The sequence below is a fragment of the Tetrao urogallus genome, assembly GCF_951394365.1.
Source record: "Tetrao urogallus genome assembly, chromosome: 1".
In the NCBI taxonomy this organism is placed as follows: Eukaryota; Metazoa; Chordata; class Aves; order Galliformes; family Phasianidae; genus Tetrao; species Tetrao urogallus.
In genome coordinates this window covers 135312966-135339442 of record NC_136813.1, presented here as the reverse complement: position 1 = coordinate 135339442, position 26477 = coordinate 135312966, and the positions used below count along the sequence as shown (strand labels likewise).

The following is a 26477-nucleotide window of genomic DNA, read 5'->3' as shown; positions in this document are numbered from 1 at the left end:
TCTGAATGCAAATACAGTAAACAAATAGCTGTGTACATTTGCACAATTGGATTAAATAACTTGCACCATGTGCAAGTGTAACACAGACCAGGAACCTGAGCACATGCATCTTCCAGGAATCCCCATTCCCAGCCCCCTGCAAACAAAATCCACTCTTTTAAAGACAGTGCAGAAGAAAATGGGATTTACAATATAACTAACAATCCACTGATTCTGACCTAGTAAGTTCCTTTCTGAATATTGACAGAGAAATATGGAGTTGAAAAGAAGAAGAGGTCCTGGAGGACTCTTTTGAAGTTTTAATACACAGCATCTTAAAACAAGTAAACAAGAAAAACTTGATGTTTTTATCTGCTCAGATATTCACTATTATGATGATACCTGTGAATGAATCTCATTTTTAAATTTTAGTGTAGTACTCCAACTTCTTTTTTTTTTAATCAGCCTTTGTCCTTTTCTGAGCTGTGAATTGGGAAGCAGATAATATAGAATGCTTCTTGCTCTCATGGCTTTTGCAGCAGGATCCAGAGCCTATTAGGCTGACTGCTCTTTTCTCTCACTGCTGTGGTATTTCAGCCCAGTGTTTACATTTTGTGCAGACAAAATGTTGTGTTCCACACTTCAGCCACATTGTGAGTGGCTGAATTACTAATTCAGAGAACCCAAGACTGTCCCTTCTGAAGGGTCCTTCAAAAGCCACTGCCTTCTCTATCAGCATCCCTCCAGGCAGCATTTGGAAGAGTCAAAAGAGCCACTGTGAAACTCAGTGATGGAAAAGAAAAGCTTTTTAGAGACTCTAAAGATATTAATGCCATCTCACAAAATGTTCCAAGCAGTGGTTCAGACTCCTATTATAACAAGGCTTTCAAACAGTGGCTGCTACTCAAAAATACCAAAGCACTAAGACTTATGATGATCCCTTGGTTTTACAGACAGACTTTCAAAACATGGTTTCAACTACTACCTGCAATGGATTGCAGGTAAAAATTGTAAGGACAAAAATAGAAGCCATGTTGAAAACATCTCAAAGTTGGCCTCATTTTTTTATGCACAGGTGACTGATGACTCAAGAAGGAAAAAAAACAGGGTGAAAGCTCATCATTATTTTATGATCAAAAAAATATCAGTCTCTTTAGATAAAGGGAGCTCTACATAGGCACTGCATAGTCTGTGCTGTAGCCCAGAGGAGGACAGCTGAGGGCAGTGAGTACATCATCAATACAGCTTGCTGCCCCCATCTGTCTTTAACATGCATTACCAAAGAGCAGGCCTTCCATTAAGCAACATGGTGTTAAAGAGGCACTCTGTTGAGTGTCTGCCTAATTTCATCAGACAGAACCGATACTGATGGATCATTGATCTCAGCCATCATGAAGAAAAACTGTATCTGAGATAGTAGATATTTTTATGGTCATTCTTCTGCTGAACATAAATGGCTTCTGGGAACAAATACGTCTTTCAAATAGAAAGGATTGTTTCCAGAGAAAACACACAAATTTAAAACCCACCTGCCAGCTTGGACAGTAGGTAAAATGAAATACACAGACCTACTGAATTTTATTCATCCTAGTCCAGTAATTACGGATGAAGCTAATCCACTTCTGTTTGACGAAAAATACGTGCTCCTACTTCCAAGGAGAAAAGAACAAAGCTCCAACTGCACTTAGAGTACTCCTTCTGAATAGCAAGACCTCTGCTGTTCCCAGGGACAGAAATTGTGTTTCTTGTTTGCAACGTATTTTTATTTCCACACAGAGCAAATTTTTGGGAATAGACTCCCATGTTTCAGTCTGTTCATTTGTTTTTGACAAAATTAGTAGCTGCAGAAATTATCCATACCATCATCTTAAAATGGAAATAAAAGCAATTCAAAAGCAGTTGCACCTATTTTGAAATGCACTCTTCCTTTCAAAGATCTCAGCTGGATGAGACTTCCTTGCAATCTGTTTGATAGTTTGCAGTTATGAAAGCCAATTTTATCATTGTTATTTATCTTTCACCTTTTCTAGGAACCAACACAAAACATAGTGCTAGCATCCCAAAGTTGCAAAAGGAACTTTGCCTATCATGCTAGATCTTCTGGTACATGTTTCTTTTTGAGATTGCAGAGTGAAAAACTTGCCACACACAGGTAACAAAAGGGAAATCTGAAGTTTGATTCTCTCAGAAAAGAAGCCCACTGTCCTAATCACGTAAGCATACTTCCCAAGAGAGGATCATGTTCAGCAGCTCTATCATAATACATCTTCTTTGAGTAAATGAGAGGAGCATATGCCAAATGTTGAGATATAACTGTCTGAATGCCACATGGCAAAGACATTGCTAAGGAGGAAAAAAAAACAAACAATTTTGTCAAAGAATTACCTTTTGTCAGCTTGAACCCAATTAAATCTCCCATTTACTGTGGAGAAAAATTTTGGAGGAATTTTACACAGTTAATTTATGTGACTCAAAGTGAGTTGAGACAACCTAACAGAGAAGATGATTGCTTTAAAAAGAGAAAACGTCAGCAGCTTGCAGCAAGCTGTCCCAGTATCTAAATAGAAGTGTCCTGCTAGGCCTGTCTCTCGTTTTCAATCCTTTTAACATCCCTACAATGCTGAATGATGTTGAAGGCAACTTACGTAAGTTTGCTCAGGCTCAAGAAAGCCACTGACACCAAAAAATGGTTATGTTTATTTTCTAGGCTCCTTCTAGGGTCCTAGGACAGTTTCTGGCTGGGGAGCATCAGAAAGCTGACTGTTTAAGAAGCGTACAAAAAATAAGCAATGTTAAAATCAGAAGTGACAAAAACATTTGCAGTAACTTTCAAGTAGAAGTTTGCTGATTCATCATGCTCAATATTCAATAAATCAAGACAAAATACAGCCAAAAAGTCATGTTTTTTCCATTTTCAAACATCTTTTGTTACGTATTTATTTTGCATTTACTTAATTGTAAATTATGCTTGAAAATAATTGAGATACATATTAAAATGTGAATATTTCGAAGATTTTTTTCTGAAGTTGTGTATTTCCTAGCACTGTATTTCTGAATGAAATCAAAAGATGCCTGTAACATGTGCGTAAAATATATGCATACATGTATACATACACATGAATCTTCATTCAAATGAATATATAACCAAAATAAACATACAAATTCCATTGTAATACTGGAATAGTTCTCCCCAGAATTTTTCACAGGAGTGAAGTTCCTAATTTCAAGCTTTTCTAGTTCAATTATGAACTTTCTGCATCAAAGCTATCTGCACAAAGCAATAGATATCATCAACATTTCCCACGTCAAAGCTCAGATCAAAACTTCCCATGCTGTGTTTGGCAATGAAGTAAATAAAACAATTAATGCTTCAGCAAATATAGGGCAGCCTGTGTAGGGATTTATTGTTCTTCAGCAAGAGCTGCAAATTGGGCTTCTTCACCTTTACCTCCAAATAGTCTCTTGTATTTTAAGTAGGCATCACTCTAGAAGGGGTACTTTTGACAGTCCCCAGCTAGAAAGCGCTGGATGTTTCCCTGAAGGTGCCAAACCCTTTCAAAGCTCTACTGGCAGAACTGATATTTAACAGCTTGGGCAGTGGGACCCCCTCACTGCATTGCACTGTATCCCGTCTAAGATGAAGTCAGCACTGGGATGTCAACTTGAGTTTTTATCTGGCTCACTCCACAAACTCCTGTTCTGGATATGTCTGGGCTGAACTGGAGAGCACAACAAATTTAGCAAGAGCAAGTGTAGGATTCTGCATCTGGGAAGGGGCAATCCGGGATCTATGTACCGACTTGGGGATGAGAGGCTGGATAGTAGCCCTGTGGAAAGGGGTTTTGGGGGTTATGACTGATGGCAAGTTGCATCTGTGTCAGCAGTGTGCCCTGGCAGCCCAAAGGGCCAAACTATGCCCTAGGGTGTCTCAGGAACAGCACTGACACCGGGCGAGGGAAGGGGTTGTCCTGCTGTCCTCTGCACTGTGCAGCTTCACCTTGAGCACTGGGTGCAGGTTTGGGTGACACAGTAAAAAAAGGACATAAAACTCTGAGAGAGTGCCCAAAGGAGGGCTGCCTAGGTGGTGAAGCATCTGCAAGACAGAGTGTGTGAGGAGCAGCTGAGGGCCCTGGTTTGTTCAGCACAGAGCAGAGTTGAGGGGATGGTGGCTGCAGCTCCTCAGAGGGAGCGGAGGGGCAGCGCTGAGCTCTGCTCTGTGTGACAGCAACAGGGCCCAGGGGATTGGCAGCTGGGGGTTAGGGACAGGGTCTGCACCAGAGGGCGGTGGGCATGGAACGGGCTGCCCAGGGCAGTGGGCATGGCCCCGAGTGCCAGAGTTCAAGGAGTGTTTGGACAGTATTGTCAAACATAGGGTTTGGATGCTGTGCAGATGCTTTGGTGGTGCCATGTGGGTCCAGGAGCTGAGTTTGATGATCCTTGTGGGTCCCTTCCAAATTGGGATATTCTATTATTCTAATGCTAGGTATTAAAAGAAATGCTCCTCTCCTTTTGTTCTCTCTTGATGGTCAAATCTTGCTCAAACTGCATTTATTGGCAAGTCTGTCTGTATTTCAGTGTTATTTCTTTTCCTAGAAAGCTTTGTCATTCTGAAGAGTACTTAATTCCACTTGCAACCTCAGAGACATCTCCGCTTATTAAACAGAAGAGAATCCAACTATCTGCAACTACACAATAACTAAATTACTTCCTCCTCTTCCTCTTAAACATCAGCTCAGCTTATACCAACTCTGTGCAGACAGGAATGTCTTTTTGGGTTATCTTTAGCAAAACCTGAATGTGGAACAAAAAGTCTGAGATGTGACATAGTCCAGAACATCACTGAGAGAAGTTGAGGTCATTGCAAAAGCTGGCACCAGGGTCCATATGATGTGTGTCCAAAAGCTTTAAGACATTAAATGAAACTCTTACCTGCATGAGTTGCTGCTTCAGTTTCTGTATTTCTGATATGTTGAGCTCACTGAAGAGATCAGAGACGGGGTGCAGAGATTCTCCCTTCCTACTCGTGGGAGTTCGGTAGTCACCGTTAAGTTTCACAAGAGACCCATGGATATGTCCATTCATTTTGTCATCATTGTTGGGCTCACTTGTATCTTCTGCAAACTTTAATCCATCTACTGATATATTAATATGATTATTATACATACTATCATTGAGGTTGATGTACTGGGAGAGTTCCTTTCTCAGATTGTTCTTTTGCTCCCTTTCATTTTTTAAAGTTTCCAGAGCTTCCTCCAGCTGATGCTCAGCAATCTCCTTCAGCCGGATGGCATCTTCTAGCTGACTATTAAGTAATACTGTCTCCTCCTCAAATCGTTTAATCTCATGCTTTAAGCCTTCGTATTCAACCTGAATTAGACAAGACAAAGAACATTCATAATACTAAAACTTGAGTCATGAAAACCTGCCATTTATCAGCCCTATTGAAATAAGTGCTACAGGAAATGCAACATGAAATACCACATATTGCCTGCAGCTGCAAAGAATTGTCTCCATACAAAATGTATGTGGAGCTCTCACTGTCGAAGATTCCACCACCCATTTTTTCAACATGGGGAGAATCAAGGAACATTGTACTTTTTTCCAAGTAACTTATGACTATGAACAATGTACTTAAGTAGGTCCAAAAGTACTGCCTCCTATTTATTTCCATGGAAAGTAAAATGGATACAAAGAGCACAGTAACACTATTTGATAGAGTACATTCTCAGCTCCAAAACACTATCCTTCATCACAGACATCACCGTTAGCTGTGCATTTTTCTGCCAGAAATGAACAAGAGTCTGCGTACTGAGCTCATAAATATCTGCACAGCCACCCAGAACACAGCCTGTCTTTCACTTTGTTGTCACCACTGCTGAAACTCACCACCTATCCCTTCACTGTGCTCACATCTCTTGTTTGGTGTTCATAAACATTCAGCAAGCATTGATGAATATCAGTGAGTGCCATTTCTTCCTCATGGAGGAATACAGTGGCACACTTTTGCTTTATATGTACTTCCATGTCAGATGCCATTCTGCCAGACTGCCCCTCTCCTGCCATCTGTCACACAGCAACAAAATGTAATGGAATATTGTTGGTAAGGTTCAATCTCTACTGCTATACCAACAACAACCACCTGAGATCATGGGCCAACATAATAAAATATGTGGCATTACCTTCAGAGCAGCCCTCATACTTCATGCAGATGTGTTTTTATTACGAATTACCAAAAGCAACATTGGTATATCATGGTATGTATAGATCTCAGGTTAATGTAATCTGATTTATTAATGGCAAGTGTTCTGCAGAATACTTCGTATCTAAATATTTACCAGATGTAAAGTCACTCAGGCATGGATATTCTAAAGTGTCTGGGTGTCTTACTAGTGTTCAAAAATATTGAAGGAAGGGACAGAAACTGCAGGATATTCTCAGCTCTTTGTGTTAAATGAGATTATCCTTTATTCAAGAGGTATTTTGTTTTAAGAATTAAACAGCAAACTATTCATACAATCCCTTTAAACTCTAAGATCCACTTTTTAATTTCTAAATGCCAAAAATTCCCCCTATTGGGTGAAATAATGTAATGGCTTGATGAAAGAAGAAATATTGAACTTCTATGAAGCTTCTATTAAAAAAAAAAATAAATCTTTTTTCAGTTGACACATTTCTAATATAATGCATTAACATGTATTACTATGTGCAATTTTAAGGCATTGTCTAGAATGCTTCTCATTTATATTTTTATTTTCAAACTATATTAAGGTTCTTGTGAAAACAGAAACATCAACCATTTCTTTTGGAGTGGAACGTTTACCAACCTGTCAAAAGTTTTACAGCTAGAAGCCTTTGGGAAGGAAAGCTTAAAACACAAAGCACCAATCTTCAAACAAAGAGAATGAAAAAGATTCAGACGACAAATGGAGTTCATAAATTATGTTGGGAGATGCTAAGTAGAAAAGGGAAATCTGGGTATTTTGAAATTTGCATTTCCTGGTGTATTCGAGTGGAGGGAAAGGGCCATCTAAAAAATTGTGACATTCAATCAAATAGATATGTTTATAATTTAAGGGCATGAAAAACTGGAGGTCTATACAGTAACCAATTCATGGATGCTTTCCTACAAAAGCTACCAAACAAAAAAATAAACAAACAACCCCTCCCAGAAAACAAACCAACAAGGAGATTATGACAGTTTCTCAACATGACTTGGAACATATCGTTTTGTAAACAGCAGTAGTATAGTACAGAATTGCTCTTGATATTTTACCCTGTAGGTCAGAATTGGTTCTGGTATCACAAGTGCATGGGTTTGTGATACAAAATGACTGATTTTTTAAGTCGTTCTCAATGCAAAAGTGCTTTTTTTTCTCCCCCATATTCCGGCATTTGACTCCATTAAGAATGAAGTATTATGACAAATACAAACACTGGCAAACAGACTTTATTCTGGCAGAAACTAGCATGGCCTATAAAGTGGTTTTTATTTTTTTTTCCTGCAAAAATGCCTCCTATGAGCTTGGTAAGGAAAAAATAGATGCCTCCATGAGGGAATTTGCTGGCTTGGTAAACAACTGACACAAAGATGAGCTGATAGAAATTCAGTGCTAGGAGCATGAAAGCCTGGGTCATAAATAAGGGAACACCATACTCACTTGCATTACCTGTGCATTCCCTGCGGCTCTGCTCCATTGTTCTAAACGTTTCAATTGCATTTGTGCTAGCAGGGTAGAATAGCAAAGATAGATGAAATAGTGCTGCATATTCCTGCATATTCCTGCAGGAATAAGTAAGCTAACAAGCAGTAAGAAACTGGCAGCCTTGGCTATTTGTTAAAAGCCCTAATGGAACTGTTTGCTAGGCTGCGATGTAACACAGGGCTGCAGAGCAGTGCTACTGCAATTTGGTGGAAGTTGGGGAAATTCTCTTCCTGCATGTGATGTTATGTTGGTCTCGGAAGTGTCTAAAAGAAACTTTCATCCCCCAACTTACTTATTTATCATGGCAAGCTCGGTTTTCTGACATGAGAACAAATTTCTTCTGTTCAATTTAAAAGACAACTGTGTTTGTGATGACTTCCTCCGCCGTGTTTATACCCAGCAGCAAAGGAAGCCATGCTTTGTAAGGGAGAGAGGGCAGATCCAGCTGCTTTTTGCATCTTGACTTAATGGGGCTGTGATTTATGGTGGTTCCTGGGGGCACGCTCTGCACTGCAGCGAGTAACACAGCACACTGCTTTGCTGTCAGCTGCACCTCACTGCCACAGGGAAAACATGAAAGACAAACTAGGAGTACCTGACATCCCTTTGCCTATTTTTGGAGCTTGTCAAACTTGTTGGTTAGCATTGCTGAGCAGAGAGGAACAGTGGTAATGGAAAACCCAGGAAAAAAAATTGAAAAAAATGTAGTAGACGATGTCCTCCTTTCTCCACTTCAGAAGAGGAAGCAGAGCAAGGGAAACAAAGTGAGAGGAAATGGAGGGCTGACCTATCTCTTCTGCTGGGCATAGAGGTCAGTGTGCAGAGAGAGATGGCAGGAAACACAGGAAGGGAAGAGATGCAGCCTTGGCTGCGGTAACAATGATCCCCCTGTTACAAAGTTCTGCACAGAGATAGTCCCTCAGAGTTTTCCTAAAAATGAGGAAAGGGCCTCCCCATATGTCAAAAATGGCCGGTAGCACTGCTGCAGAATGAATAAGTGTCAAGCAAAAATCTAACCAAAGAATAACAACAAACCGCCACACAAAGAAACTTCTATCAAAATGCTTTGCTGGATCACATTATGGAAACCTGAGAAAATGGTCTCTTTTCCAGCACAGCACCTAGTATCTCCCAATGCTTACTTGGTTCTGTTTCAGTGTGGATACCAGCTTCTGCAGAGTGATATTTTCTTCTTCCAGTTCAGTGTAGTCCTGCAGGAGCCTTGCCTCTCGAAACTTGTACTCTCGAATTTCATCCTTCATTCGTATCCTCTGCAGTTCCACCATTTCATTATTCTGGCAAGAGAAAATGCAAGAGCATTACCATTGGTGCACAGCCCTTTTAATGACTGAAGCTGCCTTCAGAAAAAGTCAAACAAGAAAGTAAACCTCAAATAGAAAGGATTTCAATGTGCAAATCAAATCTGTAATTGATCTGGGGTAAAACCAAACTTTCAGGCGAGCACTGGCAGCACAGTAATGAGAACATCTGATAAGGAAGCTTGATTAAAACATTTTCCAGATTAGATGTTTATTGAAATGGTAAGCCTGGCAAGGCTTTATCATCTCATTAGTTTCATTGCTCAGAGACTCTGTTGAATCTAAATAAAATTACCATCCGATTTCCACCAAAAGAAACTCTCTATATTCATACAGCAAAGCAGTAAATAACGGCATCTATTCTGCAAAGACAGCTGCTACTGAGCAAGACCCATGTGCACACTTGTATCTGTAGGCACTAGTCAGAAGCACAGGGGGGACCTGGCATGCAGCTGGCTGCAGAGCACTGCCCCAAAAACAACCCAAGTCTTGCTGCATGGGGCAGGATTGCAAGGTGTCTGGAACATACAGTGTCACCATTTTGATTTTCCTATTAGCAAATGCAATTCCTGGACAGAGAGAGAATCAAAGAACGACAGAATCACAGAATGGCTTGGGTTGGAAGGGATCTTAACTATCATCCAAGTCCAAAACCCTGTTATGGGCAGGGCTGTCACCCAGCAGCTCAGGCAGCTCAGGCTGCTCAGGACCCCATCCAACCTGGCCTTGAGCATCTCCAGGGATGGGGCACCCACAGCTTCTCTGGGCACAAAGGATTGGTTGCACAAAAAATCACTTCCAACAGATTCCAGGTCTTTTACATCAAAGGTCAGGTGGCTATTCTGGAAAGCCTCTGACTCTGTTGATATTACTCTGATGAACATGCACTATGGGATAGTGGAGTTAACACAGCCACAGAAACAGTCTGGCCCTCTGCTGTGCAGGGAAGCTGGTTGCTTCTGAATAATAGGAACAGGAGTAAATGGTCCCAGCTTTGTCTTCCCTCCAGCAGCAACACAGCATTGCTGGAGGGAAGCACTGCTGGTACCTTAATGATGGGGCAGACCCTTCTCTCTGCCAAGGTGCCAGAAAACTTGCACGTGGGAAGCATAACAGGTTTCTCTGGAAGGTGTCTGTGTGTAGGAAGGGCAACACATCTGGACTTCTGTCTACCTGAAAATGCAGAACATTTAAGAAGTCATTACAGCAGGAGTCATAGTCGATGAGCTGTAAGTAGATTCAGCCATACAGCTCTCCCTCAAGTGTGTAAAGATAAACCCACAAAGTCTGAACTGGGGATAAACACCAGTAAATAAACAGTAATTAAGCACTGGAAAATAACACCACCATGCATGAAGAAAAAAAGTTGATGCAAGAGTTGAGAAGGTAACAAACAAAAACTGCTTAAAATTAAACTTTTTTGTTAAAGAAAAAATAAAGAATCACTCCTGTTCCATAGATTCAGAACAAATATGCACTGTGAAATCTTGACTGGAAGCGTGCTTTTGGTTTACAGGCTCTCCAGTAGCAGAGAAGTCACAGAGCATCAGATAAAAGTAACTCTCTGCAAATATTCTTGCATCCAATCACTACTTAGCAAACCTGTGAGTGAACTCTAAAAATGGCACCACAGATGATTTCACAAGATGAAGGCATTTTACACCACAGAGCTGCTGTCATACATGCTGTTTCTGCTGGCACATCTTCAGTGACAGCATTTATCTGTGCTTGTTAGGTGTGAGGATATGAGCAAGTCAGAGGTGGGCACTGAACACTAAACTGGTGGGCACCACTGACTGCATAGCTCTGCTCTGTTCCAAACAGAATTAAGCTACTCTGCAGCTCACCCAGTGTCTGCCATCAATGTTGGAGGTCAAAAGGAATGGATTCTTCAACAGGGGGGAAGAGAAAAGGCAGTCAGAGTTGGAGGACACAAACTGAAGACTTTACTGAATCTTGATATTACTTTGGGTACATATTACATGGCACATCATTTTCAAAACGCCTCTGAAGGTAACTCTAAAATCCAGTTACTCATTTTGTCTTTCCTTTATTGCAAACAGCAACCAAAACCATATTTCTTCGTCATTTTAAGTTTCCTCTCCTACTTCATCTCTGAAGTAGGAAATACGAAATTCTTACAGCACTTCTGCTCCTTTTATATACATGGAAGCTATCTCTACAGAGCCTCCTCCGTTTCTTGTTACTCTCAGTATTCGGTCAAACAAGAACCAGGACAGATTCTCTAATGGAAGGTGTGCATTTTGTCATGGAAAACACCATAGCATTATTCTCCCTGTCACAGGATCCCTTTTCCTGTTTGCAAATGCCTGCATCGCACCAGCAGATGCCCAACTATGAAGTGCTCAGATGCTTTGAGGGACAAGGTTTAATTAGGGGACACAGTCAGTGGGCATGGTGGGGATAGGCTGATGGTCGGACTAGGTGATCTTAGTGGTCTTCTCCAACTTCAGTGATTCTATGACTCTTTCACCACTTCGTAAGAAAGGTGATGCTTTGGCATTGCAGTGCAAAAGCCGTTGTCACGATTTACAAGTGTGCAGTCCAGGAAATGCAGGAGTGCTGCTCTGCTTTATCCATAGGAAATCTGTGCACGTTTTGTGGAAGTGAGCACTTCTTCCATCTGTACACCAAATTTCATGCTGAGGCAATACTTTGTTACTGCCAGTAAGTAGCATCTATTTATTTCCAGCAAATGCTCTGGTTCAGTATACCGTCTTGTCACGAGTGTCCTCTGTAATTTTGAATCATCTTAAATATATGTTTCTCAAACAGACAACTCACAGTTATGGACAATGTCATTAAGGTGCCAATTTAACCACTGTGCCAGTCCTCTTCTGAAAGAACTTCTATGAAGACATAGTCAGAGGATGCAAAAACACGAGGCAAAGGATTCTGTCAGCAGGGCAGTTATCTGTATGAGCCACTAGAGGACAATATGACTCAAATTATTCTTCCGTCAGGAAAATAAGTCATCATTAAATTTAACTGGTAGTAAGCATTGAACATTAAGCTTTCAGGACAGGGCAATTGATCCAGGCACCTTTGCAAGGGCACATCCTCAGTATTTTTTATACTTCCAGAGAGTATTCTCTCTGAGATCCTGGATGCATAAAAAACAATTTAACCCAAGAGGTGAAGCTGATGATACACAACTAATATTTTAGTGGCTGAAAGTTATTTTGACCCCAGAACAAGATGCAATGGATTTAATGTGTCAAAAAACAAAACAAAACAAAACAAAGCAAAAACCAGAAAGACCTTTTGTGAAATCATAGCAAGCCACAGAGCCATTGTCAGCATTGCATCTAATTATATGTGAGAGCTAATTGTGGAGGATGTCAGTCACATCACTCAATGCATGTCTAATGTAACACAACCGATAATGAGAAATGAAGAACAGAGGGCTCCAGCAGAGATAAATTCTATGTAGCTCACCTATCCACAAAAGCTTAGATATCTTTTCAGACCTGCTGTACATTTTTTATTCCTGATGGTGGTTTTTTTTTGTTGTTGATTTGTTCTTTGGGGGTGTTTTTTTGTCTCTTTGGAGAGTTAGATTTTTGGCTTTTCCCCAACATTTCTTTGTGCAGATTTTCACAACAAGATTTCAGATCCTTACTGCAGTAAAGTGTACTATTTTTCATTCTACAGAACAGCCTCCTAATCAGAAACTAATTAGATGCCCCCAAGTACCCTGACTAAATCATTATTTATCCACTGAAAAAAATGCAAGCAGAAGCATGATGATGTGCATTACTTGATAGTTTGCATAACTCATGAGTACAAGAACAAAGGAAAAATTATATACTTCCAGTTTAATGGCATTGTGTTATGGATGATGCATATAAAATATAATTTGATCTGATGACAGTTTTATTGCACTAGCAGTAAATTGAATCTAATAGAAAATTTATGCTTAGACTAGTATCTGTGATCTGACACATCTCACTGTAGATTTGCACATCCTATTTACTTTACTTGGCAGAGGAAAACAAAAGGTGTGTTTTGTAGGGAGAACAATGATAGTTAAATCATAGAAAATATGGTTTAACAGAGGTTCAAATGTAATTATGAACAAGTTAATGACACATGGGGAAGGTCCTAGAGTGCTACCAGCATAACTTCAGCCAAAATTTTGCTTGGGACTTCCTTCAGGATCATTCCATCAAAAATTAATAGTATTCATCATAGAATCATAGAAAGATAGAATTGTTCAAGTTGGAAAAGATCATTAAGTCCAACCACAACCTAACCGTACTACCCTAACTAACAGCCCTCTGCTAAATCACGTCCCTGAGCACCACATCCAAATGGTTTTTAAACACATCCAGGGATGTGTTTAAAAACTCAACCACCTCCATGGGGAGCCTATCCCAGGGCTTAACAACCTTTTCAGTAAAGAAGTTTTCCCTGATATCCAACCTAAACCTCCCTTGACACAACTTGAAGCCATTTCCCCTCGTCCTGTCACCTGTCACCAGTGAGAAGAGACCAACCCCGCTCTCGCTGCAATCACCTTTCAGATATTGGAAGAGAGCAATAAGGTCTCCCCTCAGCCTCCTCCTCCCCACACTAAACAGCACCAGTTCCTTCAGTTGCTCCTTGTAGGGCATATTCTTCAAGCCCTTTATGGTTTTGGCTTCTTGTTATGTATACTGTTTGCATTTATTTGGCAACATCAAACCATAAATTAATAATAAATTAATGAGGAAAAGATAGCCATACTCTAAGTTTCAATCTTTAATTTGCTGCCTTTAGCTTATATGGATATGCACTTAGAAACTTACTGCTCAATTATCTGTCTTATTTAGAAGCCTCAAACATGAATTATGGGTACTTTCTTTTCTTTGTCTTCTGTAAGAAAGTCTATTTCTGCATCAGACAGAGAAGCTTGCTACCCAGCACAGTGTAGCAGAAACAGAGAGACCACTGTAAAGCCAACCCTTCTCCTTCCTCCAGACTGACAGATCCAGAGAGGAAGACATTACAGTGCAAAGACCCAGAAAGAGATCTACCATGTCAGGGATGCACAGCTCTGCAGATCTCCACATCCTCAAAATGGTTCCCAATAAAGTAAGAGTAAGTACTCTACTGTCCATTACCTGAGTGTGATAGAGGCTAAAGGTAACCTTGGAAAATCCTGGATATAGGCAAAGCAGAAAGGTTCAAGTGGCACAGAGAGCAAGTGAGAAAACGGCATAAGAAAAAATGCTGCCTCAGGTGGGACACTGAAGTGGTGCTGTGCAGTGAGGAGAGGGGAGGGCTCAGGGTTAATCTTGTTATCTTTGTGGGCTGAGCCAGCAGGGTTACGAAGCATCTGAAAGTGCTGGAAAGCCAGCCTTGGTCTGCAGAGATACCCAGCTTGCCCCTGGCATGACCTGATTTTTCATTCAGAAGGGATAAGGGAAGTCAAGAGAAGAGAGGACAGAAAGGGGAACAAAAGATCAGTGACCATTTTTTTCTATTTACCATCTATTTACCATCAATTGCTTTCAGTCCCCAAACAAGGTCCTCTATACTTGCCTTAAAGCTTCCCTAGTTTGTAAGCGGGAATGCTCACTTTGAACTGAAGTGGTGACATTTTCTGTGTTTCCATGTATATTAAAAATCATTACAGGATTTTGTGGATGATCTTGTCTGTTCTAGCCTGATCATTTTGTAGACTTTGCAGCCCTGATGCAAATGATTCATGGATGCAGACAACCTAGCACAACAGGGACAGAGCATCTCGTTCAGAACCTTTTTTTTTCCCTTTCAATATATGGATAACTCTATACCCCAAAATAAACTACTTCACAGATTCATTTTCAATCTGAATTTGTCTGATTTTATGCTTCAAACTGTTTCATCCAGGTGACATTATTTGAGTATCACATCCGATTTTAATGTTTGATTAACATTAAAACATTCTCCTTAGCTTTTGATACACAGTTCACTGTCTAAAAAAAAAAAAGGAAAATAGAATAACAAATACCTATCATCTTCCCCTTCTATGGATTTACTTATGTACAATGACAGCAGTATCAGAAACAAGGATGAAAAAAGCCACATATTACCTATAGTATATTGAATAGAAACCAGATAAGATAATGTAGGTTTCAAGTTGCTTCACCAGCAACAGCTTTTTAATAAAGTATTTTACAATTCACCTAATAATTTCATCTTAAATTCTCAACACATTTAATTGGAGAGCTAAATCTAAAGAAGTAAAGGTGAATTTCTATCAAAAGCAGTTAAATGGCCCATTTATGTAGTTACTACAGTTTGAAACCAATAATGTTCAATGTCATAAATCCCACTACATATAAATCCCCATAAAAAACCTATTTTATTGACTTTCATATATATAAGTACATATAAAAATACAGAACAAATTAATGTTCTTTTTGTGCATTTACATTTCCCACTGAATAGCACTGTCACATCATGCTACAAGGAATTTCATATAAATTAGGAAATATAAATCTCTAATCGTATATATTTATCTGGTGCACACATGAAAAATATATAATGGTTTGATTTTGACTGCATTAGTAGCAACCCATATTTTATATCAGCACTCTGTAACAAGCACTGCTGCAACATTCCTCGCTATTCCTTCAAAGAAAAAGCATCACTGAACAAAACTGCATTAAAGCAGTGTGAGAGAGAATTCAGGCTCCAGGGTTACAGCACAGTTTGGTTCATATGATCCTTCTACATACCTGCACAATGAAGTCATGCATTAAAATACAGTCATTGCAAATACTAAAATATCATTTAGCTGGAAAAAGAGTTTTGACATGAGAAGGACTCAATGGAGGTCATTTTGTTTCAAGAAAAATTCTGCTAGTCACATGTCTCCTGCAGCTCTGGCAACATTAAACATTTCTGAAAAGAGGGAGAATTTATTTCAAATGCCATATTGATGACACAGAAGGAAGCCAATGAAATACTTGTGTCCTGGAGCACATTTATGGACGTGTTTTGTAAAAACAAGCAGACACAAGCTCTACACCAACAGTCCCCTCTGGCCTATTCTGGTTTTCAAACTTCTACATGTGCCGATGGACTGCATCCACACAGGGATGAACCATGGCCCAAGGTCCAGTCCTGTTCCCTCCAGGTCCTGTTGCTGCTACAGTTTATCCAGAGCAGAACTGGAGGAACGGGACTGCCCTGCAGGAGCTCTGGGCACCAAGCTGCACCAAGCTCAGCAAAGAGCACAGGGTGGGCACAAACTCCTAACAGTGCACTGCAGTTAGAACATTTTCATGGAATCATTAAGGTTCAAAAAGACCAGTAAGATCAGCTAGTCCAACTGTCATCCCATCACCATCATGCCCATTAAACATATCCTTCACTGCCACATCCACACGGTTCTTGAACACCTCCAGGGATGGTGACTCCACCACCTCCCTGGGCAGCCTGTGCCACTGCAGCACCGCTCTTCCTGAGAAGAAATATCTCCTAATATCCAACCTGAACCTCCTTCTCTTATCTATTTACATAGGAGAAGAGGATAACCCCCACCTCACTACAACCTCCTTTCAGGCAATAGTAGAGAGTGATAAGGTCTCCCCTGAGCCTCCTCTTCTCCAGACTGAACAATCTCAGTTCCCTCACCACTCCCCATAAGCTCTGTGCTCCAGACCCTTCACAGACTTGTTGCCCTTTTCTGGACATACTCCTGGGCCTCAGTGTCCTTTCTGTACTGAAAGGAGCTGTACCCTGCTATTCCCATTGCACTAAATAGTGCTGAGCAACAAATAGTCAAGTCTGCAAACTCTTTGATCTGGGGCTGTTGCCCACTCTGTATCACTTGTTATCCCATGCCTGACTATTATTACAAATACATTGAAAACAAATTGCTCAGGAAAAAAAAAAAAGAAAAAAAAAAAAAGTGGGGGAGGGAGAGTGGTATTCTAGGGCATTTGGGATTAAATGGCTTTTTTCTTTATTTTCTTGTCAATTACAGCAACAGTGAGTGTTGCCACTTTCTACCCACAATTTAAGAAACCAACAGAAGTGATTCTGCATGACAATGCCTCAGGGCAGGCTGTTTGATGGAGAATTCACACAGGCCTTTTCAAGCTCAGGAAACCCACTGCTGGTTCTAAAGCTGAACCGATCTCTTGGGAGAGACATCTGCCAGTCACAGCATCCTTTTGAGAGGCCATCTGTCAGGTGAAAAGTGCCAAACATCCTTCCAGACCCAACGGGGCACTGGCTGATGGACAAAAGAAAAGTTATGCTAACAGTGTGTAGAGTTGTGCTCTGCTCCAGCTTGGCAGCAGCACGGCTGCTGCTCCTGCTCCTGGCCTCCCTTGGGCCAAAGCTCTCTTCCACAGCATTAACCAGACCAGGGGGCAGCAAGCCACCCCAAAAAGCAAAAGAAAGTTGGTTTTAGTAGCACTTTCTCTCTGACACTGCTGACAGGGTGAACACAGAGACAGAAGTGCCAGTGGAAGATAGGGAACAGAAACCAGTGACATCTCTAGGATAGACCTGCTGCTCAGCCACAAATCTGTAACTTCATTCAGATGCAACCCTGAATGAAAATGATAAAATTCATATAGCTTCCAGCAGTAAGATTTTATTGTATACCTTGAAATTCTGAGGAGCAGAGAGCAGTAAAAGTGAGTTTGTGAGGATGGAAGGAGGAAACACAAAGGAAGCTGCAGCAACATACAAGCACCTAAATAAGGGGGCCAACTTTGACTGTTTTAACATTCATTATGCTTGATCAGTATAGAAAAATATGCCCCAGCTTGCTTTGCATTGCTCTCTGCTGTAGTGCCCTAACTTCTGATGTCGGGGTGTTTTCAGAGCTCTCTGCTGCAATCTGTCTCCAACACACCAGACAAGAACTTCAAACTCCCGTATTTCAGGCATGAAGCTATGCTCCTTGTGTGCTTCCTGCTCCCCATGGCAACTACCTCCCCTCCTTACAACTCAGAGCTATTTTAATTACAGCTCTCTGCTAGCTCAATCCTACACTCCTCATGTTCCTCACACTGCAAACCAGCTGTGCTGCTGAGGGATGCATGTGCAGGGCCCATGCTCTCAGCCTTACCATCCTGTACCACACTGTACCGTTCAAACTCTGCTTTTTTTTTTCTCTGCATGTCAAGTCAACCTTCAGTCTTACAAATACCAGCTAGACGTTGCAACACTGCTGGCAAATGCCTCTGCCTTCTACAGTTGAGCTATACATTTCCTGTGTAGAGCTCAGGAAGACAACACACAGACCCAGCTCTGGGCAACACTGACAAGTCCAGTCCTGGGGAGAGCAGCTAAGCTCTCAGGGGTTGAGTTCAAACTAATCAGACAGGTAATTAATCCTGATCCTCAGCTCATAAACAATCAAGAAAACCATAGCAAAATGGATCTCCAAGGGTTCCCTTTGAAGCATCTACTCCATTTGTCTTTTTTTGAGATAGGAGCAACTACATCTGCCTCATTCCTGGTGTGCATCTTATCTCTTCTTGAACACTTCCAGTGACAGATCCATCACCTTACCCAGAAAGTTGTTTTCTGACTTCACTTTTGCCTTTCTCAGTAGACTCTCTTGAATATTTAATCTGCACCTTGTCTCGCTCCAATTTATAGGAGGAAGAGGAGGTTCTTTTATTATCTATATACCTGGTGTGAGATTAAGAAGCAACGATTCAAATGTTGGTCCGACCAGTTTATTACAAATCTTAATCAGGGAAATGGGGAAGGGGAAGACGTACACTATCATGAATTAGGGTAATGGGAAGGGAAGGAGGGCGATAGAAAAGATAGAAAAGAAAAAGCAAGGAGTCTTTATAGGCAGCAAGAGGGAGATAGTCACCACCATGGATCCAGCGTGGCTCGTAGTTCTGTCTTTGATCCTCAGTAGTGGTGGGTCGTGGGGCAGTTGTTCTATTGACAACGACGGCGACGAACGACCATGGCGATGATGGCCCCTTTTCTATGCTTTCAAAGTGGTTGAATCGGTCTTTGGAGTGACAGCTCAAATCCAAAGTGGTTGAGTCAGCTGCCCTTTGAGTGACAGCTCAAACCCAAGGTGGTTAAGTCAGTTCTCCTTGCGGTGGCAGCTTCTGGCTCTGGGATCTCAGCAGGAACCTCCTTTGTTCTTATCTTTCTGGCCTTGCCAGCAGATAAGAGGAAGCAGGGAGGCACCAACTTGTATCTTGCCTTCGCAGGATAGAATGGTATCATCCCCCAGCCTTCCATACTAAGCTGGAGCGGTTTGGTCACAGGCCAGATCTTCTGCCAGTAAACACTCCTGAGCACTCTCATCCGCTCATCTACAGAGCAAGCAGCTCTGGGGGAAGGGGCTTTCAAATGTTCCCAAAGCGATATCGACTGTCACAGTTAGCACCCATCAGTTGCCTCCTTGACATGTCACTCAGACTCTTATCACAAGAAAAACCTCAGGAAGCAAGCTTTGAGCCAAAAAACAAAGAAGGATTCTCACAAACCTAAATCTTACACATTGCCAAGTAAAAACAAACTAAAAGAGAGGAATTTAAGATTGGATATAAGGAAAAAGACTTTTACAATAAGGGCAGTGAGGTACTGGCACAGGCTGCCCAGAGAGGCGGTGGATGCCCTGTCCCTGGAAACAACTAAGGTCAGGCTGGACAGGGCTCTGAGCAACCTGATCTACCTGTGGGTGTCCCTGTTCACTGCAGAGGGGTTGGACAAAATGGCCTTTAAGGGTCCCTTCCAACTCAAATGATCCTATGATTCCAGAGGAAACTCATAAGATACTCTTGCATGAAATATAGCAGGAACGTAGGGACACGGGTGAAGATGACAGAGGTAACTAAATATTACAGAAGGAGACCCCAATTAACATTCTACATTCCTTCTAGTGCAGTTCCTCACTATGGATTGAGAGAGAAGGAATATGCTGAATGAAGTAAAGAAGGAACTATTAATACCTTTTTGAAATTAGTGTGAATAAATAGATAAAATACTATTCACAGGTTATGTATGTATATATATTTATATTTATATGTTTCAAGTAGTCATCTGCTGCATTTTCTATTGTGCTGCAGCGGAGTTGCAAACGTTCAGCATCAAAGGAGTTCTGTAAAAGCCCAGGCTTATAACACAGCTTCCCTTGTTCAAATTATTCTTGCAGATTGCCAGCTGCGGAGGTATTTTAAAAGCTACTTGCAAACGTTCACACATCTTCCTCCCAACGACAACAGACTACTTCAAGTTATCCTTGAAAAGCATCAATATTGTATAAAAGGTTTCTAAGAGAGGAGGAGCAACAAGCACAGAAAACTTCAGTGATTCTCATTCTCCAGAAGGACAAAAATGAGGAAGGACAATAATCATTCAAATAAACACATCTGTGCCACAAAATTGAAGCGTTATCATGTGGCCAATTATGTCACTAATATGGAGAGTATTTCCTAAAAGTCAGGATTCATTTCAGTAATTAAGATCCATGTAACATTACCCATCTGCTGCTAAACCAGGCACAGCGCTCTGCAGCACATTTGACCTTGCGTACAGAACCTCCACCAACCCCCACACACTTTCTGTGACAGGAGCAGAAACATCAGTTTGGAAACAGTAGCTGATTAATATTAAAAGAATGAAAATGCCTTGATGACTAATGCCTTTGTTTTTTTCTCAAAGACTTGGCATCTTTATTTTAGGTAATATATTTGAGTGACTTAGGTGGCAAACATAAACAAGGATAAGCAATTCATCTCTCTATAAACTGTATCCTTTAGGACTGAATTTTACACATAATCTTAATTCATGGTAATTCTTGAATACAAATGCATTCATGGAAGATTTGATCATGTACACTGCACAAAAGGTTACTTGAATTTATTGATGCAGACAGTGAAAATACCTGTACTCAAGAAAGCGTCTCTGTAACACTGTAGTAAACTTGACAGTTCAACATGAATTGGTTTGACAGCTTATCTTGGCTTTTAGAATCTGCCCTTCCCTTTATTCATTTTAATACAGACTGGATACTCCCCAGATCCACTTCATGTATCCATTACAGTCAGCATTAATAATTTTTACACTGACAGTTTTCTATCTAGTCCATAAAAGGCTGAGCAAACAAGGCCCTTGCTATTTGGTGCACGGATGGCAATACAAATGTAAAACAGTGCAAGAGTTGACTATTAATGACATGCTCTGCAAGAGTTACTCAAGCATGTTGTTCATGGCAGCACCACCTTAGAATTCAATTATTCTTTTGGAAATTGAATAAACGCTGAATATCACTCAGTGCCTTCAAGGCATCAAAAAAGAACAAAATGCCATAAAACGCAGTATTTACTCAAGAAGTAAAATAGAGTGAAATTATCTATTTGTCTATTCATCCTGTTCTTTTGTATCACCCTCTAAAAACACTGCTGTTTTCCTTTTAGCTTTTTTTTCCACTGACTTCCATACAACTGATGATGGGTATTGGTCTAACAGAACCTTCTGAGAAGGATTACTGAATTATCAAGACATGGTTAAAAGAACTGAACTGGAAATGCCTTCAAAACCTTAAAACAGCCCTTTGGTCACCCAAAGACAGCATTCACAATATCATTGATAACTGCCTACAAGCACCTTGTGGCATGAGGAAGAGAGCATCGTATGACAAATACTGAGCATCCCCACAACGGCTAGAGAACTTGTGGGCAAAGGGACTCAGCAGCCCTTGGACTGCAGAGTGCCCAGCTCAGCAGAAGTGCAAAGCACCCCTTTATTCCTGCTGAAGCTGTGCTCAAGAACACTGATAAATCAAGAAGTACTCTTTTTCCAGATTTAGAAAAATCCAGACCCACAAAATTGACAGGAAAACGTATAGGTTTTTTTTTTTTCAAAGACAGATCTAATCTCTATGTATCTCAGCACCACTGTCTCCAGATTCTAAGTCTGAAAGCCAACTGGTGTCTCCAGGTGAAACAGGGATACCAACTCAGCCACCCACGTGACAGGGGCAGCTTCCTCCCCCCAATGTGTCCCCAGCTAAGAAATGTCCCTGTGCATAAGGGACTGCAGTCTGAAGTGCTCCCTCTATTTTCTAATATCCCAGCAGGCCAGGGCTGATTGATAGCCTTTGCTACTTTTTTTTTTTTCTTTCCATATTTTAATATAAAATAGAACGTTGAAGGATGGCCCCAAGCTCATTACACTGCTCTAAAATTTCCTGATTTTTTAAAGAATTCAATCAAGACGTCGGTGTAACACTATTACCGATGTAATACAAAAGCAGTTTCGGCAAATAACTGTTTAAAAGCTAGTTTTTCAGTTCTTATTCTGTTGCATGCTCTACAGGCTTGATACAGCATGACTGAATTCACTCATATGCTGCAAAAAACACAGCAGAATAATCAATCTAGTGAAACAACAGCCATCCTCATGGGGGAAAATCAGCATTGCACTTGAACTAGGTCAAGATTCAGACAAGCTAGAGGAGTAAGATGAGATTTATGAACTTCCCTCCGTTAACTGATCAATATATTGCCTGTCACATACCTACACGGTTGCAGACCATTCTATTTTTCATCTTTGAAATATTGCTACAGTGTCTATATGGAAGATGACCCCTGCTGCTAACAATTCTCTGTGCTCTTAACGATTATACTGGGCTTTGTTCTGAGCACAGAATTCACTTTGCTTCTTCCTGACCATTGCATGCCCACATACAAATACATATATGATAGGTGGGATGTGCATCATACCCGTACGCCTGCCACATGCTCTTTGTGCACTGCAGTGCATGATATACAAGGGCAAAATGGGAAGAATTCCACAAATGGAGTTTCTGGTATCATAATTTTCTGCAAAGCATGACTTCTGTCAGGCACTGAATGCTTGTTCAATAGCCTCTACCTTCTGCCTTTAATCACATAACAGTGGCACGTGTAATTCTGCTTTAGCTTGCATCTCTTTGGCAGATTACAGCCATCAACAGGAAAAACTGACCCTCAACTGCATGTGTCTGTTCTTTGCCCCAATCCTGCCTCTGCTGGCAGAAGCTCCTTGTGCTCTGCTGCAGTGTGTGAGCCCAGTCTGTGGAATATAAACAATACCCATTTTGGTGATCTAGAGTACAGCCAGCATTTCTTAGCAGCATGCTGACATCACTTTGGGAGCACGTAGCTGCAGCAAGCATAGGGGAGGGAGCTGAGCTGCTTTAGGAAAAGAATATCCCCACTTGGGGATCAGAGATGTTAAAGGTGTAGGACGTACTGGCTATCAATAAAGTGTGGTTTTCTTCTATGTGCAGTTCAAAGAATTGAGCTTGAAACCCACTTCTGGCTTGAGTACTGAGGAAGTAGGAACTTTATTTCTTTGTGGATTTTTCCAGCTACCATCACTAAAAGGAAGATTTTGGAAACAGCTCTCCTACAGCAACAAAGGGATGAAGAAGATACCAGCCACTGAATTCTAAATGTTTTCCCCACACTCCTGAGTCCCTCAGAAATCACATTAGCTGAGCTTCAGGAGAACCCAAGCACAATTCAGACGTGTACTCTGGCATTCATCTAACACATCTCTGGATCACAGCTCCTTCTGATACAGTCTTCTTTGCTTGCTCTCATACACAAAAGTAGAACAAAGCCTAAACTTTCACTCAGCCTCATTACAGGACTGCAACTGCTCTAACACAATTTTTTTGGGCTGCTGCTTGACACCAATCACGTTGAAATTTTATTTAGGAGCTGCTTAACTAAACGACATACTTCAGAGCAGACATTCTCGTCTCATAGCAGAGGAGACAGATTTTGAAGAAGAAAACAGGCTGTTCAAACATTTTCATCTTCTTTCTTCCCTTGAAAGAACATTTTTGGTGATGCAGATAATGCCCACTGAATCTTTTCCAGTAATTTGCTTCAAATGTAAGCACCACACTGATGGCTTCTCCCACCCTTCCATGTTCTGAGTTCAGAAATATAAACATCCTGCCCTGATGTAAGTAAGACTAACCATTCCATCTCCAGGGGAATTCTTCTGTCCATTACCATTTGTGGGGAGAAGACCACAAATAAGTATTTTTTTCTGCTTCTCCAATATTTTTTTTTTAAATTAAATTTTAATTTAATTTTATTTTTATTTTATTTTCATTTCTTTATCTAGAGGCATGCATGTACTGAATGTGTAGCCAAGACTAATTTCTCTCAAATATATTTTGTTTCAGCTGAACAGGAGCTAATGAAAGACACACAAATACCATCTATAATAGATAAATTTAAAGAGGCAAGAAAAGAAAAACAATCTTGCATTCTTCTTATTTGCCAACATTCATCAACAAAGTGCATCAGTACTCCAGTGATGCAAATAAACGTTGACAAAAACCAGAACAAAAATCAGCAACCATCTCTCCCAGTGGGTTGTGGGCAGAGGGAGAGGCTGGTCTCTCTCAATGCTGTTTTCCCCAAGAGCTTTATGAAATTGAGCGTATCTTCTGACAGCCAAAATCTTTTTCTTTTCTTTTCCTCCTAAGTTCTTCCTTGGTTTTAAATTCATTCTTTCACGTTCATGAGGGAAAGTTAATTAAGAAAAATAAAACAAACCCACCATTTTGAAAAAGAAAATTCAAGAGTCAGTGAAGCAGTTGAGATATTCTTGACTCAGCTTGTGAAAGAGAGGCTGAGGAACATCATGGATAAGAATTTCTGTCTGCACAGTTCAAATATCAAACAGGATGACTGCTTAGAGTTAAAATGCATGTTTTAGCTTGTGCTTCAGTTAGCATGTGTTTAAACTGTGCAACAGAGAAAGTAAATCTTAATATGCATGCATATTGAATGCATGTTACTTGGCTGAGTTCATCCTCACTAGGTGTTAATAATGTCATGTGTTACCAAAAGGATTTTAATACTTACCAGCTAATACCTGGGAAAACGTATTTTCTTTCTTATACGTTTGATAAAGCCCCAAATGTTTGCTTGAAACAGAGTGTAGTAGTCAAGGTTAATCAGAGTTTGACCAACCACACCTCAGTCTGACTTTCTTCCTACTACAGAATTACGTTAAACATTTCTCTTACAAGTTGCATGGGAAATTTTAAAATATTGTCAGTTTGATGAGCTTTGGATGAGACCCCACATTTCTGAGACAGCTGCAGACCGCAAAGAGTGCACCAGCCTGCGGCTCAGCTCTGTTTCATGGTGGCCTTGAGGTCAAACACCAGCTCTCTGCCAGGCTCTGAGCAAGACCAAGGGCTCCTCTTCTCCCTGCCCTGGGAAGTGTCTCAGAGATGCAGCTCCTATATGTGTACCGTGTTCATCAGGCCATCACTGGTGCTGACTGTGCACTGCACTGATAAGAAAGACAGTCAAGACTCTGGGTAAAGCATCTCCGGGCTCAGCACAGCTCTCTGAAAACACTGAAATGCCACAGACAGGAACTCTTCTTTGTTCTCAAAGGTGAAAGAGGACTGCTTTATATAAGGCAGTTACCATTAATACAGGCTTTCATGGAAGAACAAAAGCAAATGATGCGATTTTTCCTGCTTAGAATCTCAATTAGGAACTTGGTTCAGCAACAGCACACAACGTCAAAAGCAAATGGGAAACAGAAGAAAGGAGTAGATACAGAAGAAGGAATTTCCCGAAAAAGTCAGTCTTAAGTCCCTATAATTTAAACAGAAAACCAGAAAGGAAGTAAGTTCACACTAAAGAAAGCTGCAGCATGACAATTTGCATCAACTCTTGTGGATTATTAAGAAGAACCTGACAGATTCATACTAGCACAGTTAAAAACTAATCAAGAACACTTGGAAACATGCATTTCACTTAGCACTGAGAAAAGAGAATCTTGGGAATTTCTGAGCTTCAGGTTGCAAAACACATCACTGATGTGTGAACCTTGAAATGCAAGAGGACACAGTTATTAAAACTTGGAAACTCAGCCTCTGCACCTTAACTTCTCCATTAGGTGAAAAAACTCAGTTGATTACAGTAAATCTGAATAAATTTTATACTTTAAGAACTTAAGAGCATGGTTAGAAGACAGTGGGAGCATCTGACTAACTGGAGAAACAAAACATACATAAAGAAGTAGAGGATTTGTAGAACACAACAGTTTTCCAAAAAAAAAAAACAAAGTCCTACTGGAAACAGAATGCATTTAGGTAGTATTTTCTCTCTTCTATGAAAGGTATTAATGTGTACTATAAGAACAGATTGGTAAAATTAGCTCACCAAGTACACATGGAGCTGAACAGATGGCAGCACCACTGAGGTAACAACAGGAATCACTAGTCCTTGCCCATCCAGATGATCTTTATCACTTCTGTAACATGATGAAATGGCTCACCTATCAAATACAATGCTCCATGGTTGAGGCAGAAACTTACTTTTTTTTTCCCTTGGAATGGAAGATTATGGGCAGGTTAGACATCAGCATTACTAGCGGTTCTGTAAGACTTTTGAAGTGGTTTTACACTACAACCTGATCTTTAAATTGGAGAAATATGGACTATTCAGTGGATAAA

The 26477-nt window shown here is 40.7% G+C and overlaps 1 protein-coding gene across 9 annotated transcripts in view; it reads right to left on the bottom strand.

Annotated features, from left to right (window-relative positions):
- The window catches only part of BICD1 (BICD cargo adaptor 1), a gene marked incomplete at both ends in the record, with an annotated part of 165319 nt that overhangs the window by 38627 nt on the left and 100215 nt on the right, over window positions 1-26477 (bottom strand). For 7 of the 9 annotated variants that reach the window (XM_079539612.1, XM_079539613.1, XM_079539615.1 and 4 more), the window contains 2 exons: window positions 4909-5346; window positions 8825-8977. In XM_079539612.1, coding sequence (XP_079395738.1) covers window positions 4909-5346; window positions 8825-8977 — 591 coding nt within the window. Of the gene's footprint in view, window positions 1-4908; window positions 5380-8824; window positions 8978-26477 lie in introns of all 9 variants that reach the window. The other 2 variants (XM_079539617.1, XM_079539619.1) reach the window with 2 other exon arrangements.